Genomic DNA, 20,823 nt, shown 5'->3' on the forward strand with positions numbered 1-20,823 from the left:
TCAGAAGTCAGGGCTCGCGGGCTCGGAGGCGGGGCGGGCCGAAGCGCTGCGGCAGAGGCGCGACCTGGTGGCGTGGGCGCTGGGCCGCGGCCAGAGTACCCGGCTGCTGGAGAGCGGGATCCGCCCCGGGACGTCGGCTCCTTGTTGGTGAGCCGAGTCGGGAAAGCAGGGGCGAGCCCCAGGCCCCCGGTGTGGGGAGGGACGCCCCCCGACAGCAGGGAGGCTCTCTGTGAGTCTGGAGCCCGGAGTGCCTCAGACTCGCTGCGTGAGTGACGGGCAAGTCACCCTCCCCACAAGGCTGGGCTGGGACCCCAGAATGACAGCGTGGCAGCCGAGGAGCCAGCGGGCCCAGCCCCCCCCCCGCCCCCCGAGATCTGTGTGGGGACGCTGGCAGGGGGAAGGTGCGGCGCCTGGCACCTGGGGCCGGGGATCCAGTGGCCTCAATTTCTAAGGCTCCACGAGACCTCACTGATACAATAACGTGTGAACCTGACTTATGTGCCCTCCTTCTGCCGGCTGTCCCACCCCTCTTTCTCCTTCACCCAGCAGGAAGACCCTTAGAGCACCTAATGCATTGTTGTCTTTGAAAAACTACGGATTCTACATTCCCCACCGCCTTGCTGTTTCGGGGATCCCCTTGAGGGTGAACAGCTTAGTGAGCCTGTGGAGTGAAGGCAACACTTGGTTTATTATTTAATACCAAAAAAGGGACCGAGCCAGATGCTGGTAATGCAGAGATTTACTGGGTACAATTCCTTGGAAGGATGCAGCAAAAGGGGATGCAGGAGAAGAAAGGTAGATCTGGAAGACATGCTAAAGTAGAATGTACTGGACTTTGTAACACTTTGGGAACGGAGAACAGGAAAGAATCGGGCATGACTCTATTTCTTGTCTGGTATACCGTGCACAAAGTGCATAGTTTAAGGTCCAACACCCCCCTCCCACCCCCGTTGTAGGACAAAGGTTGTGAGATTCTGCAACAAACCTTGCTGTTGGAAAACACTTGCTTCCTGAGGGCTTGTTTTTCTTTTCTAAGTAAAATACTGTCAGTAGGATGTATAGATCAACAACCTATAAGATTTGAATTCCCCTCCTCCCTCCCTCCACACACAGGAGACGTTTGGTTAAGACAGACATCTCTAATAAACATATTTCTTTGTTTGTATTTATTTCCTTACAGGAGCTGACTTGATCTGTGCCATTAGTTCTATGATTTGGAGTCCTTTTACAAAAAAAAAAAAAAAAAAGGCAAATTTAAGCTCAAAGATAAAGAACTTTTGAAGCATAGAATATTAGAGCTAGAAGGGACTTTAGGGATGATCTAGTGCAACTCTCTTTTAGAGGAGACATAACTAGTCCAAAGTTCCAGAGGTTAAGTAGCAGAGCTAGGAATAAAATATACCTTATTTCTGTCAGCACAGCAACTTTTATTATATCAAGCTATCTTTTGATGGCCAGAGCTGCCAACATTGCTTTGCACTGCTGTAGAAAACAGGGCTCTCCAAACAGAGGCTTAACAAGCCCCATTCAAGGGTGCCATAGGAACATCTTCTGGACTTGAAAGGAGATTGACCTTTACCGATTGCCTCTACGGTTCCTTCCAATTTTAAGAACTTATCATTCCTATGCAATTCAGAATTATTCTGACATCCTCAACGCTTTGGGAGTTGGAAAATTAGTCCAGAATTTCATCTTGGAGTTAATGCTTTAGTTCATATTACACCAGTTTACATATCTCCAGAAGGAATGTTAAAATTCCACGTGAAGTCTTAAGCCCAAATACAGTGTGACAGGATATACTGGTTCCCAGAAGTTTCAGGTGTAAAGATTGTTTGGAAATTCCATTGAGGCTTTGTCACACTATCTTTAGTGAACAAAATCTGAACAGCATAACTTGCTTCTGAAAACAAAGGCTCTGGTTAGAAAGTAAACCTGAGAAGTGATTGTCAAGAATGCAATAGCTATAACAGGTGGTGGAAACCAACCAGTGGCACAAGGGGCTGTGCAAGTTTAGAGGCTGGAGAAATCACTTTGGGTAGGAGGATCAGGGAAGGCCATGGAGGATGGCATGGGGGCGGTGAGCATTTGAGGTTTACGCACTTAGTATCACTGGAGTCATCAGGCTATAGTCCTGGGGCTGAGGCAGGGAGGGGGTCATATAGGAGAGCCCTGGTACACCTCCCTGAATTTTATTCCCTTCCTCACACTGGAGTAAGTTGCACTTTTGTTGTGATAGAGTCAAAGATATTTAGACATTGATGGGAATTTGGCCTGATTTTGGGAGCTCCAAGAAAGTCCTAAGATCCATCCTTCCTTGTCTTAATCTCTTAGAAGGGCTCTTTTTTTTTTTAAGGTAAACTTTATATTCAGCAGGAGTCACAGATCTTAGTTTACTTAGGATTTAAGTGCAGTTTTAACAAATGTATATGACTTTGTAACCAAAGCCTAATCAAGATATAAAACATTTTCCTCTTAGAAAGTTCTCTTGTGCCCCTTCCCTGTCAGAAGAAATAGTTCTTTTGAGTTCTATCATCAAAAGGTAACCGTTCATGAGATTCTTTTTATGTAACACTGCATCCCCTGAACAGCAATCAAAATCATACCTTAAAGCCAGGCGTGGTGGCTCATACCTGTAATCCTAGCACTCTGGGAGGCCGAGGCAGGAGGATCACTTATGGTCAGGAGTTTGAGACCAGCCTGGGCAAGAGTGAGACCCTGTCTCTACAAAAAATAGAAAAATTAGCTGGGTGTGGTGGTGCGTGCCCATAGTCCCAGCTACTCGGGAGGCTGAGGCAAGAGGATCACTTGAGCCCAGGAGTTTGAGGTTGCTGTGAGCTAGGCTGACACCATGGCACTTTAGCCCAGGCAACAGAGCAAGAGTATGTCTCAAAAAAAAAAAAAAAGTTATACTTTAAAATGCAACTCCCCCCAAGATGTTATCAATTATTTACAACTTAGTATGAAGAATTGATAAAACTATTTTGAGAAAAAAGGGAGGTGAGATTGTAAGGACCTTAAACATTTGGTTCCTGAAGGATGTTCAGAAGAAGCCCCACATTGTCTTTGATTTATACCTGGATACTCAGGAAATATGCCAGGTACGTGTAGCAGAGGGTGGAATTACCAAGTGAAAGGAAACAGTGCCCTCCACTCAGTCTGTCCAGATAAAAAAACTCAAATCCATCTTCTCAAGAATATCTTTCCTTGGGCTGTAGTCATTTCTCTCCCCTTTCTATGTCATAGTTTTGGCACATATTAATTTCGATGGTCACAAACTCAAATGGAACTTTATTTTTTGTAACTGATCTTTATTTCAAGTCCTTATTCCTCTTAGCAGTGGAAAACATTCTTTACAAATTAAGGTAAACTCAGTCACTTCAGTGTTATTTCAGTCATTTCAGGTTTATACTTAAGGCTTTCTTTGGCATTAAGTCAGTTTATTACTTACTGCCTTATAACTTGTTGTTTTGAGCCATTTTTAAATTTTTTTGTTGTTTATCTGTGACCGTGAGTTAATTTTTCAAATGCTACAGAGCCCTCAAACCTCATCTCCCACAGTGCCTCACACAATACTTTGGACATCAGTCCACATTTTTATATTAGAAATATATGGGATAAGCTAGATGGTGATCCTTTTAATTTTATAAAACTGTGACTAGAGGATCACTGTATTTGAGTTTATTTTTTACCCAAGACTGATGATCAAAAGGACATAGTTGGCCGGGCACGGTGGCTCACGCCTGTAATCCTAATACTCTGGGAGGCCAAGGCGGGTGGATTGTTTGAGCTCAGGAGTTCGAGACCAGCCTGAGCAAGAGCAAGACCCCGTCTCTACTAAAAATAGAAAGAAATTATATGGACAGCTAAAAATATATATATATAGAAAAATTAGCCAGACATGGTAGCACATGCCTGTAGTCCCAGCTACTCGAGAGGCTGAGGCAGGAGGATCGCTTGAGCCCAGGAGTTTGGGGTTGCTGTGAGCTAGGCTGATGCCACGGCACTCTAGCCCGGGCAACAGAATGAGACTCTGTTTAAAAAAAAAAAAAAAAGGACATAGTCATGGATTGGGAGTCTGGAGGCTTAGTACTATAATTTAGTATGTAACTTTGGGCAAGTCATTTATCCTCTCAGGACCTAAATTTCCCCTGTAAAGTTGATGGGGAAAAGGAGGGATTAGACAAGATGATAGCAAGGTGCTTTTCTGCTCTGTGTTCTGTCTCTGGGAACATACCTTCAGTTTAGGAGGTAAATTCAAAAATAATTTATGGTGGCCGGGTACAGCGGCTCACACCTATAATCCCACCACTTTTGGAGGCCAAGGCAGGAAGATTGATTGAGACCAGGAGTTTGAGACCAGCCTGGGCAACATGGCAAGACCCTGTCTCTACAAAAAATAAGAAAAAGCAGCCAGGCATGGTAGTGTGCACCTCAGGCTGAGGCAGGAGGATCACTTGAGCCCAGAAATTCGAGGCTATAGCAAGCTATGATTGTACCACTGCACTCCAACCTGGGCAACAGAGTGAGAATCTCTCTAAAAAAAAAAAAAAAAAAAAAAGTTACAGTACATGGATTTATATTTACCTGCCAATACAGCTACTTCTTGGTCTTATTTACTGATTTTTTTTTAACTTTATAAGTAAAAATTAATCATCGAAAGAAATACAGAATCAGTATAGAGAAACATTGGTCTATCTTGAGAAAAAATTATTTAAATAAATATATTCATCATATGTCCCCTTTCTGGTTTGTTTTTTTATTCCCCTAGACATGTCAAGTGGAGACGATCGGCAATCAGAGACTCTTGCCAAACCCACTTTCAGTGAGGTACAAGCCTCTGCATTAGTGGAATCAATATTTGGGTTACAAGTTTCCAAGATCCGGCCACTTCCTAGCTATGATGACCAAAACTTTCATGTATACATTTCAAGAACCAAAGACAGTACAGATGGCCCAGCTGAATATGTCCTCAAAATCAGCAACACGGAGGCTAGCAAAAACCCAGACCTGATTGAAGTGCAGAATCACATCATCATGTTTCTGAAAGCAGCTGGGTTTCCAACAGCCTCGGTGTGTCCGACTAAAGGAGACAACATAACTTCTCTCATGTCTGTAGGTAAGAGATGACCCACCTGCCAATCAGTCACCTATCTATGTGCATTACTGCCTTTGGGTTACAAGTAGAGATATCAGTAACAGGTTTATAATTCCAAATGTAGACCTGGCTATTTTTTCAGTGCTTGGGAGAAGCCACAGCATTGCTAAAGTGGAGATTGGGCTTCTGATTCAGAAGTGGTTACAGCTAAATCTGGTGTAAGTTTCTGCTTAGAAAGGCCCTGATGGATAGTAACTAAGGGGACCTGTGGAAATCAGGAGAATGTTTTTTGTTTTTTCTAAAACCAGAAAAATAATTAAATATTTTTATTCATCACACCAGCTGTATATTCTGGTGCTGTTGATATAGCAGGAAAAACACAAGACTAGCAATCAGGAAATTTAGATCCCAGCTCTGTCATTACTCTATATGTAACCTTGGGCACACCACTTATTAATAAATTCCTAAGGCACAAATTTTCATCTGTGAGATGGTGCCTTTCACCTCTAAATGCTAAAATGCTAAGATGTACCTAATTCAGTTCTCTAAGCAACAGCCTAAAATCAGTTTCTTAGAATTTGTTTTAAAGGTTTGAAATCTTGACCGTGTTTTTCTCTCTTAATTGTTCATCCATTCTTTCCTACTTTGCATTGCTTCAAACACCCAAGGCCTATTGTGGTCTCTGAGGTGTGGTTATTGTCCTGTGTTGCAAGCGCGGGCTGCACCCCAGTTTGCCCCTGAAGGAGCCTGTGTTTCTGGAAGTCATTTCTTTATATCTCACTGTCCTCAGCTGAAACTTTCGAGAGAGTGTGCATTTCTGCATTCATTTACCAGAGTAGGTAATTTCCATTTACAGCTAAGGCCAGCAGAGTTGGGGCTATAATTTCGGTACGTAAATGGCCAATTCCAATGTTTGTAAGGTTGTCCATTCTCCCTGCTTGCTTCATCCACTCAGCCCTGCCTTATAGAATCCTGCCAAATTGTTTTAGGTTAGCACATTTTTTCTCTTGGTCTGTAATTTCTGTTCTTTTCAATAATAATTACATCATAGGCAGACTAGCTTCTCATTACTTTTTTTCCAGAATAGTTGACAGGATATATCATTCTGTCCATCTAGATAGTGGCTCTGAGATCAGAAGCTACTTGGTGAGGCTGCTGACTTACCTCCCAGGAAGACCCATAGCTGAGGTTCCCATCAGCCCCCGGCTATTATATGAAATTGGAAGGCTAGCTGCCAAATTGGATAAGACACTGGAGGTAAGATTTGAGGTTTCATTTTGTTTATAAGGGATTTTTGTTTGTTATTCTCTTTTTTAAATAAACTCAGGATCAGATTCTCTTTTTACGTCTGGTGCTTCTTAAGATATGCTGTGAAGGGAATGGGGTCCTAGGTGCACACATTTTATGACAGTGAGGCTACCTTCTGCCGAGGTCTGTACTTTACTGGCAAAGTGGCAAAACTTCCTGATTCTTAGAAATTTATGATATTTTTTATGCTGCTCACTGAAAACAGTCTATATTCACAAACTGAAACCTGAAGTTTTCATCCAGATAAGGGGTAATCAGCTGGAGCTCTGTATGAAGGAATAGCTAAGTTGCAAATGGGTTAAAATGACTTGTGGTAAAGGATGTTTTTGTCCTATAGAAATAAATCATGTGTGACAGGTATTTTTCAGACCCACCCATAAAACATCTTCATTTATTCAACAAACATTGACTAAGTACCTTTTATGTGCCAAGCATTGGTTGAATAATAAGACATAGACCCTGTCCTAGAATGTGTTCCAAGGGGACAGATAAATGCTTTAAAAAGTAATTACAGGGCTGGGCACTGTGGCCCGTGCCTATAATCCCAGCACTTTAGGAGGCCAATTCAAGAGGATTGCTTGAGCCCAGGAGTTCAAGACCAGCCTGGGCAACAGAGTGAGACCCCATTTCTATAAAAAAAAATTAAAAACTTAGCTAGGCATGGTGGCGCGAACCTACGCAAAGGCAGGAGGAGCTCTGGAGCCCGAGTGTTTGAGATCACAGTGAGCTATGATGGTACCACTGCACTCCAGCCTGGGCCATAGAGTGAGACCCTGTCTAAAATTAAAAAAAAAAAAATTACAGTTTGTATGAGTAAAACGCTTCAATCACTCACTAAATCCTGTCAGTTCTACCTCTCAGATGTCTCTAAATTCCATCTCCTTCTCTCCATTCCTGCCTTAACTATCCTAGCTTTCCTGAACTACCACTGTAGACTCCCTGCATCTGGTTTTCTTCCCCCAATTTATTCTTTATACCAGTCAAGAGTGACTTCTTTTTTTTTTTTGATAGCATATCATGTTTTTTTTATTTGATTTAAGAAAAGCACAATATCCTTGCTCTTTAGAAATCTAAAGCCATTTGAAAATGACCATTTTTTAAAATTTTTTTTTTATTTCAGCATATTACAGGGGCACAAATGTTTAGGTTATATATATTGCCTTTGCCCCACCCGAAGAGTGACTTTTTAAAATTACCCATCTGACCATGTCGTTTCCATTGTTAAAACCTTTCAGTGGCTTCTCACTGCTTTCCAGATAAAGTCCTTTGTTTGTTTTCCATCTCTCAGGGATCACTATCTTTCATTGCCTAATAACTTGAAAACCGGTGTTAACTTTTTCAGGCAGGAGGAAAAACCCACTCCCTATTACTCCCTCTCAGCCAGAAATTGAAGTCCATGTTTCAGTCAAAATAGTATTCATTTATCCTTTCATCCTCAAATAGAAACAATGTAACTTTCTTTTCTGATTAAAAAACCCTTCCATGATCCATTATTTGAATAAAACCAGATACAAATACAAAGAAAAATTAAAAGTTACCAGTAATCCCATCACCCAGAGATGACACTCACTAAACCACTTATTTCATGAGTCCAGGACCACACTAGCCCATAGCCCCTGGGGCATACCTGGTGCTCAGTAAGCATTTACAAACTGACAGATTTTTCAGTGCTTATATCACCCTTTCACATTGCACTGTATTCATTTACTAAACAAATATTTATTGAGCCGTGCAAGGCTTTGCATAGTAACGTATTAAGCATTTCAGTTAAAACAGTTTTCAGTCAAGTTTAAGCAAATCCATTTGTGGATATTTGTTAAAAAGCTCATTTGTGAATATTAATATAATTTGGATTTAAATAGTTCTAATGTATTTTTAGGAAGTTTTCTTCACATATTTTATTTGTTATAGAAAATCCTTTGAATTGTTTGTAGTGCTCAGTAAAGTCTCTCTACCTTCCTCAGAATTAAGCCTACTAAATGAGCTATTTAAGTGATTGTCTATTACATAACAGAGTTCTTTGTTATCATTAACCTTTCCTTCTACCCTATTTGTGAGCTTCATTTGTACAACTATTGCCACTGAACTTTCAGCTTTTCTTGCTATATTCTGAAAAGGCAAATACAGTTTTCAGAGGGAGACAGTTTTCAGAGGGAGACAGCACCACATCATTGGTGACAGTGAGTTCTGCTGTGCAGTTAGCCACTTGCTGTGCTGTGCAACTTATTTTAATTTGTCTTACAGGAAACAGGGGAGCTCTGGAGGGAACTAAGAAAAGCATTCTTCACTTGGTATTGCAAAGCACTTTATCACGAGTATTCCCATGGCTCGTCCCCTCACCTAACCTCACCCCATGCCTTTGCAGGGGGTAAGTTCTTAGTTTTTCTATATGTACTAGGTGGGGTGGGGAACCTGCAGCCTCAAGGCCACATGAGGCCCTCCAGATCCCCAAGTGCAGCCCCTCAGCCAAATCCAAACTTCACAGAACAAATCCCTTTAATAAAAGGATTTGTTCTGTAAAATTTGGATTCAGTCAAAAGGCCGCACTTAAGGATGCAGAAGGCCACATGTGGCCCCAAGGCCGCAGGTTCTCCACCCCTTCTGTAGGCATGGCAGAGGTTATGACTACTCTGCTGGGGACATGGTTGGGCCATTGAAGCTTCTAGCAGCTGGGCAGGCCTAGGGGATCCAGGATAGACAGGAAATTGCAGGGGCCAAAACTGAGGCATTCACAAGCGAAGGAACCAACTAGTCCATGCTGGAATTTAGTTGCTGCTTGGTCCACAGATGGGCTGGAAGTCAAACTCAGAAGATTCATTTAACTTTGAGAAAGAAGAAAATATAGAGGAGGCTTATGAATATGACTCTTTTCAGAGCTTTGTACTAGAGGAAGCAGGGTGCATGGGAAATGGGAGCTGGGGTGGGAGGTGGACAGTAGGAAGCTAGCAAGAGGGGGGCTGAGGCTGAGATAGACTAATAAAGAGCACTGATTAAACTACCAGAATTCAGGTTGGTGCACCAAGGAGCCAAAAGGATAGAAAGGCCAGAAAAGTCAGGCAGACCAGGTGCAACGTTGATATTTAACAAACATTTACTATATATATGAGGTCTTCTTTTCCCCCAATCTGGATGCCTTTAATTCATTTTTATTTCAGCATATTACGGGGGTACAAAAGTTTAGGTTACATATATTGCCTTTGCCCCACACAAGTCAGGGCTACAATCATGTCCATCTCCTAGATGGTGCGCACCACACCCATTAGGTGTGAATGTACCCATCCCTTCCCCCTCCCACCTGCCCTACACACGATGAATGTTACTACTATATGCGCACATAAGGGTTGATCAATTAGTACCAATTTGATGGTGAGTACATGTGGTGCTTGTTTTTCCATTCTTGTGATACTTCACTTAGTAGAATCGGCTCTGTATGAGGTCTTTATTTCATGTCTTGTTCCACAAATGGCTGTAAGGTTGGTATTAATATGTTAATTTTACTGTTAAGGAAAATAAGATCTGAGATGTTAAGTGGCCTGCTTATAAGTGGTAGAGCCAGATGAAACCCAGATCTGTCTGAGTCAACTCCAGTGTTCTTTCTGTTACTCCATACTAGAGTGAACTGTTCTCCTTTGGGTACCCTGGCTAATAGAGCCATCATTTCAGAAGCTGACGCAGAGCTGTTGCTCCACTGGAAACTTAACAAGAATGTTAGATTTTACTTTCTTTAAAAATAAAAGTAAAATCCTCGTGCAGTGGCTCACACCTGTAATCCCAGCACTTTGGGAGGCCAACACAGAAGATTGCTTGAGTCCAGGAGTTCAAGACCAGCCTGGGCAACATAGCGAGATCTCATTTCTTAAAAAATTTTTTAAAAAAAATTAGCCAGGCGAGGTGGCTTACATCTGTAGTCCTAGCTTCTCGGGAAGCTGAGGCAGGAGGATCACTTGAGCCCAGGAATTCGAGGCTGCAGTGAGCTATGATCATGCCACTGCACTCCAGTCTGGGTGACAGAGTAAGAGCCTGTCTCTAAAAAATAAAAATAGGCCAGGTGCAGTGGCTCACACCTGTAATTGCAGCATTCTGGGAGGCTGAGGTGGGAGGATCACTTGAGGTCAGGAGTTTAAGATCAGCCTGAGCAGAAACAAGACCCTGTCTCTACCAAAAATAGAAAAAGTTACTGGGTATTGTGGCGCATGCCTATAGTCCCAGCTACTCTAGAGGCTGACGCAGGAGGATTGCTTGAGTCCTGGAGTTTGAGGTTGCTGTGAGCTATGATGACGCCACTGTACTCAAGCCTGGGTGACAAAGTGAGAGCCTGTCTCAAAAAATAAAAAATAAAAATAAAGTAATATATATTGATGGTAAAAATTTCAAACAATATTGAAAGGTGTAAAATGAAAATTTTTTCCTCTCTACCATCATCTCCATTCCTAGTCACAATCCCACTCTCCAAAAGTAACAGCTCCTAACAGTGTTTTCAGTGCTTACCATGCAGAGTATTTTTTGTGATCCTCAGGGGCATTTAATATACAAGATGGTAAGGAAATTCAAAGGCTTGTCACATGAGGAATCGTTGAAGGGACTCAAAAGGTTTATTCTGCAGAAGAGAAGACTCCGAGGGAACAGGAATGCTGTCTTAAAAAATCTGGAGGACTCATCCTGTTCGAAATGGCCCCAGAGCTCACAGTTGGAACCAGTGGCATGGACACTATTGCAGAGGCAAATTTTGATTCAGCAAAAGGAAGAACACAGAGCCATCTCAATAAGGATGAAAAGTACCTCCCACAAGAAGTATTCGAACAGAGGCTACATGACCACGTAGCAAGGATATGCTAGTGGTATCACAAGCATTAGGGGAAGGTTTTCAAACTTCAGGTCATGACAGTAGGTGTTGAAGCCAATTTACAGCAACTTCTTAAAAAAAGAAATAGAATACAATATAAAACACCAGAATATGTCACATGCAATGCTCTAAGTACTGTTTACTGAGACTTTTTTCTTTATTTTATTTTTATTTTATTTTTTATTTTATTTTTTGAGACAGAGTCTTACTCTGTTGCCCAGGCTAGAGTGCAGTGGTGTCATCATAGCTCACTACAACCCTAAACTCCTGGGCTCAAGTGATTCTCCCCCTTCAGCCTCACAAGTAGCTGGGACTGTAGGTGCATGCCATGACGCCTGGCTAATTTTTCTATTTTCTATAGAGACAGGGTCTGGCTCTTGCTCAGACTGGTCTCAAACTCCTGGCCTCAAGTAATCTTCCTGCCTTGGCCTCCCAGAATGCTAGGATTACAGGGGTGTGCCACCATGCCCAGCCGAGATTTTTTTTTTCTTTATATGTGTGTGTGCCTATATACTGGGTTGTGATATGTGTATATGTATCATATATACTTTATGTGTGTATATATATGTGTGTGTATATATATGTATTTTTTTTTTAAAGAGATGGGGTCTCACTCTGTCACCCAGGTTGGAGTGTAGTGGCGCAATCATAGCTCACTGCAGCCTAAATCTCCTGGGCTCAGGCAATCCTCCCACCTCAGCCTCCCAAGTAGCTGGGACTACAGATGCCTGTCACCATGACTGGCTAATTTTTTCATTTTTTGTAGAGTCAGGGTCTCCCTATGTTACCCAGGCTGGTCTTAAACTCCTAGGCTCAAGCAATCCTCCCATCTTGGCTTCCCAAAGTGCTGGGATTATAGGCGTGAGCCATGTGCTTAACCTGTGAGATATATAATATATATATATATTTTTTTTACTGCAAGTCATGGTCAAAAATATTTGAAAGATATTTCATTGGGTGACCACCAAGGCACCTTCTAGCACTCACTCTATGAAAGAGGTCTGAACTATTAAGTCAGAAGACCCATGTCCCCCGTCAGTTCCATAGTAACAAGTTGTTATCCCTCAAGTAATCAACGTCTAAAGGCCCTTCCAATTCCAGAACTTTTTATTCTAAGAACATCCATTTATTCAGCAAATGTGGCTTGAGCGGTGCCTTTGACGTACCAGGCACTGTTCTAGGTGTGGGGGTACGATAGTGAACAACACAGACAAAAAACAAAGCCCTTGCCCCTTAAGGAGCTAATATTCTAATGAAGATAGGCAGTAAAATAAGTTAGTGAATTATGGCAAATGTTAAACTAATGTAAGTGCTAAGTAGAAGAAATAAGCAGAGAAGAGGGATACAAAATACTAGAGAAAGGGATGAAATTCTAGATGGAGTGGGCAGGAAGCTCTCACAGAAAAGGTGTTTTCTGAGTAAAGACCCGGTGGAAATGAGGGCACTGACCATATGGATACCTGGGGAAGAGCATCCTGGGAGGAGGAAAACAGCAGATGGAAAAAAGGCTGTGAGGTAGGAACATGCCTGGCATGTTTCTTGAACAGCCGGGAGGCCAGGGCGGTTGGAGTAGAGGGAGCAAAGGTAGTAGAAGATGAACTCAGAGAGGCAACGAGGGGCAGGTCAGATCATGTGGGTGAGAACACAGTTCTTTAGAGCTGCCTCTAATTCCTCTGTAAGCCATCGATATCTTCATATAATTATGAGGATCAAGTGAGATGGAAATGTGCTCCCCAGACTATGAGGTCCTGTACAAATATAAAGGTCTTACTATTTTTTGTGGATTAATGTAAATGGGCAAGTCAATGACCATGAGAGAAGGCCAGCTGTCTCCGTCAGGCACTCCCAGGCCTCTTGGGAGCTGGTAGTCTTCTGGCACGCAGCAGGTCTCTCAGCAGTGGTTGTTCTAATTGTCAAGAAGCTGAGTTTCTTCCTTTTGATTTAGAAATTCCATCACCCAAAGTTAAATATTCTTCATCGGGAGAACTTCATCTGGAATCTGAAAAATGTCCCTCTTCTGGAGAAATATCTGTATGCCCTGGGCGAGAACCGAAGTCAGAAGATGGTTGAGCAGGTCATTCAGCTGTTCAAGGAGGAAGTAATGACCAAATTAAGTCATTTCCGAGAATGTGAGTATTCCCCCAATCAAATAAGTATTTTTCTCAATATTTAAATTGTCAAATTTCATACTCTCAGAAAAATATGGAGGTACAATTTAGCTTTATTAAATCTTAAAACTTTACCATATTTGTTCCTGTTATTTTATAAATAATATTTTACTTTTCTTAAAATTGCTACATTTGCTCACGCCTGTAATCCTAGCACTCTGGGAGGCTGAGGCTGGAGGATTGCTTGAGCTCAGGAGTTCAAGAACAGCCTGAGCAAGAGCGAGACCTCATCTTTACTAAAAATAGAAAAAATTAGCCAGGTGTGGTGTTGCATGCCTGTAGTCCCAGCTACTCAGGAGGCTGAGGCAAGAAGATCGCTTGAGTCCAAGAGTTTGAGGTTGCTGTGAGCTAGGCTGATGCCATGGCACTCTAGCCCAGGTGACAGAGTGAGACTCTGTCTCAAAAAAAAGAAAAAAATTGCTACATTTGAAGCCCCCCCCCCAAGCTTTACATGAGTCCACATATCTCCTCCTCCTTTTTTTTTTTTTTGAGACAGTCTTGCTCTTTTGCCCTTGAATATCCTCTGAGATTCTTAATCTTAATTGCTTACTATTTGAAGTACTTTATGTGAGAATATGGCTTTCAACATCTTTAATATAAGTTGCACACCAGAAGTACTGAAACATAGTTTTTCATTTTCATTTAGTTCAAAAATATTTTGTAATTTACCTTAAGATTTCTTCTTTTCGCCCATGGGTATTTAGAAGTATAAATCCTTTTGCCCAAAATAGGATGAACTTTTTAGTTATCTTTTTATTATTGATTTCTACTGTAATTACACCGTGGACAGAGAACATACTCTGTATCAGGATTTTCTTCAATGAAGGAAACGTTCTATATCAGTGTTGTCCAATACAGTTGCCACTATGTGGCCAGTGAGTGCTTGAAATGTGTCTAGTGCAACTGAGGAATGGGATTTTCAATTTTATTTAATCTTAATGAATTCAAATGGCCACATATGGCTAGTGGCTACCGTAGTAGACAGAATAGATTTATATGATTCCAGTCTTTTGAATTTACCTTGTGATGCCGTATTTGATAAATGTTAATAAATGGTCCATGTGTGTTTAAAAAGAAAGTGTATTAAATTGTTGGGTAAGGAGTTACATATATGCCCATTGGGGCAAGTTTGTTAATTCATGTTTAAATTTTCTATAGCTTTCTCTAATATTTGTCTGTTTGTTGTAACAATTACTAAGTAAAGTATGTTTTAAATCTCCCACTATGACTGTGGATTGTCTGTTTTTTGCTTATATTTCCATCAATTTTTGCTTTAAATATTTTGAGTCAATTGTATGATATATCCCAATTTCAGAATGTATAGTTTAAAATCTGTGATGTAATGTTCATTGCTTCTATGTGCCACTCAATGAGCTACATTACTTAAGCATGATTTGTGTAATCCTAATCATACAGAAGATATCTCTCTTATATTTAGAAGTTAAAATTATGTACTTATTAGAACGTATGTGACCTTTACTGCTCATGGACATGCCCATCTTTAGTGGCTTAAATCAGTGCTTCTCAAACTATCCATTGTAAAAGATAAGTTTGGGGTTTTTCCCTGCCCACCCCCAACCCATCACAGCCTAGCACATGGTCCTACTGTACATGATTAATTCACAGCTCATGCCACATGTCACTAACCATGCAAGTTTGACAGAACACAAACTGGTCTACTTTCTGTTCAATGCAACAAAGCCACTGATCACACTTTTGGATGTCAAATTGCTATAAAATCTTCTAAACACTCTCAATGTCTGTTCTTAACTCATGCAGACCTGTAACATTTGTAGACCAACACTGGCCACAGACCCCACTTTGAGTAGTATTGACTTAAAATATCACCACCTATTCTAGTAATCAAAAAACTGGGGAAATTCAGAATTACCTTGTCATCAGAAAAATTTTTTGGAAAACCTAGGTGAAAATAAAGGCACATCTGGTCCATTCTAGAACCCCCTGCCTCTTATAATAATATAATTATGTTTATATTCTTTTGAAACATTTCTGGTTTTGATCAGTACTCCTTTTCACTTTACTCTTCCAATAGCCAAAATCAGCTATGTGCAGGGACTGCAATCTCCATCTTCTGGCCTTGTACTGATGAGAAGCAAAAGCAAAAACAGAAACCCAAAATTAACTCCTTTTATCCTTTTCAGAGGAAATTATTTTATTTCAAGAAAAATATGGTTTGGCCCTTTATCTCCGACTGCTCATCAAATTATTTGAATGGCCTTGCCTAAAAAAGAGAATGGAAAGAGAATGAATTGGGATATTAAATAACTTTTTACCTGATTTTTCTACTTTCAGGTATCAATCATGGAGATCTTAACGACCATAACATTTTAATAGAGTCCAGCAAGTCAGCCTGTGGAGATGCTGAATATCAAGTATCTGGGATTTTAGACTTTGGTGACATGAGCTATGGCTACTATGTATTTGAAGTGGCAATCACTATCATGTACATGATGATTGAAAGCAAGAATCCTATACAAGTAGGAGGTCATGTCCTTGCAGGGTTTGAAAGTATAATCCCACTGACAGCTGTAGAGAGGGGTGCTCTGTTTCTACTTGTATGCAGTCGTTTTTGTCAGTCACTTGTCATGGCAGCATACACTTGTCAGCTACACCCAGAGAACAAAGACTATCTCATGATTACTGCAAAAACTGGGTGGAAGCACTTACAGCAAATGTTTGACATGGGCCAGAAAGCTGTAGAGGAAATCTGGTTTGAAACTGCCAAGTCCTATGAATCTGGGATCTCCATGTGACTAGATTAAAGTTCACATTAACTTGAGTAATTAAAAACCCAAAAGGACCACATCAAAGGACTTTCCTGAATAGTTAAAAATGAACTGATGGAACAGATCAATTCTGAATGTGACAAAGCTCATGAAACCTCTAAGGTCTTCAAGCAATCTCGTGACCAGTTTTTAAACTTAAGAAAGTACTGCATAAGCAAGCATATCTTTCTGTGGGTCTTGCTTGCCTTGTATATAAAACACATATAATGATATTTTGAATCAGATAATCTCTAGGTCTGTTCACCCTGAAATCAATGACTTTTTTAAACTTTGAAAGGTATATGTATAAATATATTCACATATTTTAAATATCTGGATATAACATACAGACCTAGATAACATATCACCAGTGCTATAAAACCTTCTCTGATCTCTTCTTTCCCTAGAATCCCATTGTACTATTTCTTTTTCATGGCATATCACTTTGCATAATGGATCATGGTTGTGTAGGCATCTAGCCTGAGAGCTGTTTGAGGGCAGAGACCATGTAAAGCTTATTTTTGTCTTATCCCTTCTTCTCACACCTGCTACAGTGCCTTTCCCACAGAGAAGTCTTTACAAATACTTGCAGAATGAATGTATGCTAGAAGAAAGGCTGGGGAAGGCACACACTAAGATGCCCTAGGAGAAAACACAGAAGGTATTCTTTGAGAACATTTTTTAGCTTGTTTGAAAGGGTAGTTGAAACTGGAACTCCAGAGGTAGATGCTGGAAGACAAGAACTGCAAGGAAGCAGATAAAGACATCCAGGCAAGGCCACTAACCCCTGAGCCACCTAAATATAATGGTTAGTTTTCAGACTGATATCAGGAATGTCCCTAAGCAAATATTTTTAAATTCTCTATAATTTATGTTTCCTTTTGTATGACCATATAGTAGATTGGGTGAACTGGAGCTCACTATATACTTGGCTTAAATTATACCACTGCATTTCCTTCACTGATTTCTCTTTATGTCTCACTTAGTATGACTTAGTAAATGGCTATTAACTTATTCTTATAGTTTTAACTATTCATTTTCTACAAATGCCTAAAGTCCAGAACCCTGGCCATTCAAACACCTTCTCAATAGTTATCTCTTTCTATATATGAATATGCATTGACTCTATATCTATCTATCTGTCTCTTTCTAAATATATGAATAAGCATCGATTCTACACCTATCTGCCTGCCCACCTACCTATTTATACTTCCCAAAATAATTGTTTCTCTGAATTTTCTTATGTCATTCATTTTTAACTTCTCTGTCTCAATTTCCTTATCTGTAAAATTGGGGTAATGGTAGTACCTATCTCATAGAGTTAGTTGTGAGGATTTCATAAGAGAATAATGCCAGTACTTAGCACAACGCTTGGCACATAGCTGGGACCTGATAAATATTTATTAAACAAATCAAACATATTCCAGGTTACCCAATCTCAAAATACTGGAGTAGTTTTTTGCTTATTTCTTTCATATTCAATCACTGAGCCCTATTGGTTTTTATAACCATAGAATTTTAAGAATCTCTGTCTTTCCTGCCTTTTAAAGTTTTTAGCAGTATATAATAAAAGCCAACATTTATCGAGCACTAAGTATTTTACACACATTATCTCATTTAATCTTCACAACAAACCCATGAGGGCAGTACTATTATGATTAAACCCCATTTTCAGATAAGGAAATAGAAGCTTAAAAAGTTGAACTAATTTGATTAAAGAGAGCCACTGCTTAAATCAGGTCTTTCTGATACAGACCATGCTGTTAACCACTACAGGGTCCCACACTACTTCCTCTCCCTCTCCCCTTCTCCCCTATCCCCCTACACACACACACACACACACACACACACACGCACACACACACTTTAGGAGGAACAAATGAGATCATTCACATGAAAGCACTTATGCTTCTCAAATTTAAAATACTGTAGTTTTTATCTAGCTTGATCATTCAGGAAACTGGGGGCCAGAAAATTGGACTGAAATTTGGGTTTCACTCCCAGCCCAGTGTTCATCCTTTTCTATGATAAAACCCTACAGATTTCCCTCTTGATTACTTCTGCTAACATGGATTCCCTTCCACTCAATTCCTAATGCAAATATTGCTTACCACTATTTCAATATTTAAATACATGCTGCATTGCATTGATATTTTACTATTTGGTGTTTGTTCTAGTTTATCTCCAATTAGTCAATTCCATGTATTTTATAGACTCTTGGGTGGTTGTGATGGTTAATTTTAGGTGTCAGCTTGACTGGGTCAGGAGACACCTATGATTGGGTTAAAGGATACCCAGATAGCTGGTAAAGCATTATTTCTGAGTATGTCTGTGAGGATGTTTCCAGAAGAGATTGGCATTGAATCACAGACTAAGGAAGATCCCCCCTCACCAATGTGGGTGGTCCACTGAGGGCCCAGATAGACAAAAAGGCAGAGGAAAGATGATTTCAATCTCTCTTCTGGAGGTGGGACATCCGTCTTCTCTTGCCATCAGACATCAGAACTCCAGGTTCTCAGCCTTTGGACTCCAGGACTTACACTATCAGCTCCCCTAGTTCTCCAGCTTGCAGACAACCTTTTATGGGACTTCTTGGCCTCCATAATTTATTTCCATAATAAATCCCCTTCTATCTGTCTATTCATCCATCCATCCATCCATCCATCCTATTGGTTCCTTTTCTCTGGAGAACCCTGACTTAATACAGTATATACATTGAATAATATTTATTTCATATAACCTTCAGGACCTAGCACCATGCCAGGCCCCTAGCAGACCCAAGAAAGATCTGTTCAATCAACTGCAAGAATGAACACACTTCTACAAGTGTCAAGTCCTGGGCCTTTCAACCAATGAGGAGAAAACCCATTTCTAGATTTAAAAATCAATACCATACGTCTGGCAAAGGCTCTTTGCTCTCACAAGTGTCTTTTTCTGTCCAGACTTTTATCCTCTCTGGACTACAACAGAACTTTACTTTCTGGTCTTCTTAGTTTCCCTAACCTACATACTTCATATTAGAGGCAGGTAAAAATTCTGGTTACATAATTGCTGTGTGACAATTCAACCAAAAAATTAGTGGTTTAAAACTTAAAACAATAATCATTTATGGTTTCTGTGGGTCATGAATTCAGATAGGCCCTAGGACAGCTTGTCTCTGCTCCACAATGCTAGAAAGACTTGAAGGCAAGGGGAGATTTGGTGCCTGCGAGAGACTCAATCACCAGGGACTAGAATCACCTGGAGGAATCTTCACTTACCCATCTGACAGGTGACACTGGGACCTCATCTAGGCAGTTGGCCAAATACCTCTCCATGTGGTCTTTGCTTCCTTACAGCGTAGTGCCTGGGTTCCGAGAACAACCATCCCAAGAGGACAAGACAGAACTATATCACCTCCTATGACCTACTCTGGGAAGTCACATGTTACTACTTCCATTGCAGTCATAGGCTCACCCAGATTCAGGGCAAAGGGACATAGAACCTTTCAATGGGAAGCATCAGTGGCATCAGTGGAACTTATTGGATGGGATATCTGGAGGGCTCGTCATCCTAAAACATCACTTTGATCCTCTTATTACTGATCAAAAAAATTCTTGCAGTGAAGGCACTCTACAGTTTGGCCTCAAATGCCTTTCCTCCTTTACTTCCTACATTATCTCCTCCATTCAAGCCAGACTGAACTGTTACCCAAACTTCTCAAACTCATTCTTCTGCTCTTTTGTCTCAACCGATCCTTCCTCTTTTGACCTAAGAAATCCTACCACTCCCTTAAAACTTAATGATTGCTGAATTCTGCAGAATGAACTAAGATGGCAGGCAGGGGCCCTCAGAGATGCCATAAGTACAACAACTGAGGATGCTTTCAAAGCACCACCTATCTGAGCATGGCCCTTTGCCACCTTGCCTTGGCTCCCCTCCCTGTGTGCTTGGAAAGCAGAGATGACAGGAGAGACGTCAAAATGCAACTCATTTCCAAGCTCTCTCTTTTCAAAGCTCATATCCCCCAATAATTTTGCACCCAACATGAAGAAAACAAAAGTCCCCGCCCAACGGGATGCTACCTGGGAGAGACCGTGAGCAAATGACTACATATTAACCCAGACTTAGTCAACTTTCTAGCTTGAAAAACCTAAACAGGAATAGTAGAATGTGTACATAGAGATTGAAGCTGGATGAGAAAAAGGGTGGAGAGATGGATGACGAACACAGACAAACATAACAATTTCAGCAGAGAAGATAACATGCTGCAAGTGTATGGTGGTGGTAGGGTATTGCTTTAACTAGGTTGGTCGGGGAAATCCTTTCTGACACGGTGAAAAACAGAGGAGACCAAGGAGAAAATTCTCCCCAGAGCGGGAACCCTATCATAATTTACATGTCCAAAAATGCATGCATCGGCAGCAAATAGGGAAGCCAGGTTCAAGAAGGGCGATGGTGAGAAGAGACAGGGTGAAGGTAAAGTCCGGTACAGTTGGGGCCATTTGGGGAACAGGGCAGAACCATAAGCAATTAACAGGCCGGTGCACACTAATGCTCTCCTAGGTCTTTGTGACTAAACAGCAGTGAAGAGAAAGCGAAAGTGAAAGCGCAAAGCGTAGAAAGAAGTGAGCTACACAGTAA

At 41.0% G+C, this 20,823-nt stretch overlaps 1 protein-coding gene across 3 annotated transcripts; it reads left to right on the forward strand.

Moving 5' to 3' along the window:
• Positions 1-81: 81 nt before the first annotated feature.
• On the forward strand, positions 82-18,282 carry HYKK (hydroxylysine kinase). Of its 3 annotated transcripts, none has more exons than XM_069456905.1 (5): positions 82-147; positions 4,769-5,116; positions 6,213-6,352; positions 13,192-13,375; positions 15,728-18,282. In XM_069456905.1, the coding sequence occupies exons 2-5, from the start codon at positions 4,771-4,773 to the stop codon at positions 16,186-16,188; spliced, it is 1,131 nt and encodes a 376-aa protein (XP_069313006.1). In that variant the 5' UTR covers positions 82-147; positions 4,769-4,770; the 3' UTR covers positions 16,189-18,282. The 3 variants fall into 3 exon arrangements, with proteins under 3 accessions (XP_069313006.1, XP_069313013.1, XP_069312998.1); XM_069456912.1 differs by lacking the exon at positions 82-147 and adding an exon at positions 179-265; XM_069456897.1 differs by lacking the exon at positions 82-147 and adding an exon at positions 678-795.
• Positions 18,283-20,823: the final 2,541 nt, after the last annotated feature.

Source organism: Eulemur rufifrons, chromosome 2, assembly GCF_041146395.1.
Source record: "Eulemur rufifrons isolate Redbay chromosome 2, OSU_ERuf_1, whole genome shotgun sequence".
In the NCBI taxonomy this organism is placed as follows: Eukaryota; Metazoa; Chordata; class Mammalia; order Primates; family Lemuridae; genus Eulemur; species Eulemur rufifrons.

Coding starts and splice junctions, on each gene's coding strand:
- HYKK (XM_069456897.1), top strand. CDS start 765: ATGCAGCAAAAGGGGATGCAGGAGAAGAAAG. Junction 5,117..6,212: donor AACTTCTCTCATGTCTGTAG/GTAAGAGATGAC, acceptor CTGTCCATCTAG/ATAGTGGCTCTGAGATCAGA. Junction 6,353..13,191: donor AATTGGATAAGACACTGGAG/GTAAGATTTGAG, acceptor CTTTTGATTTAG/AAATTCCATCACCCAAAGTT.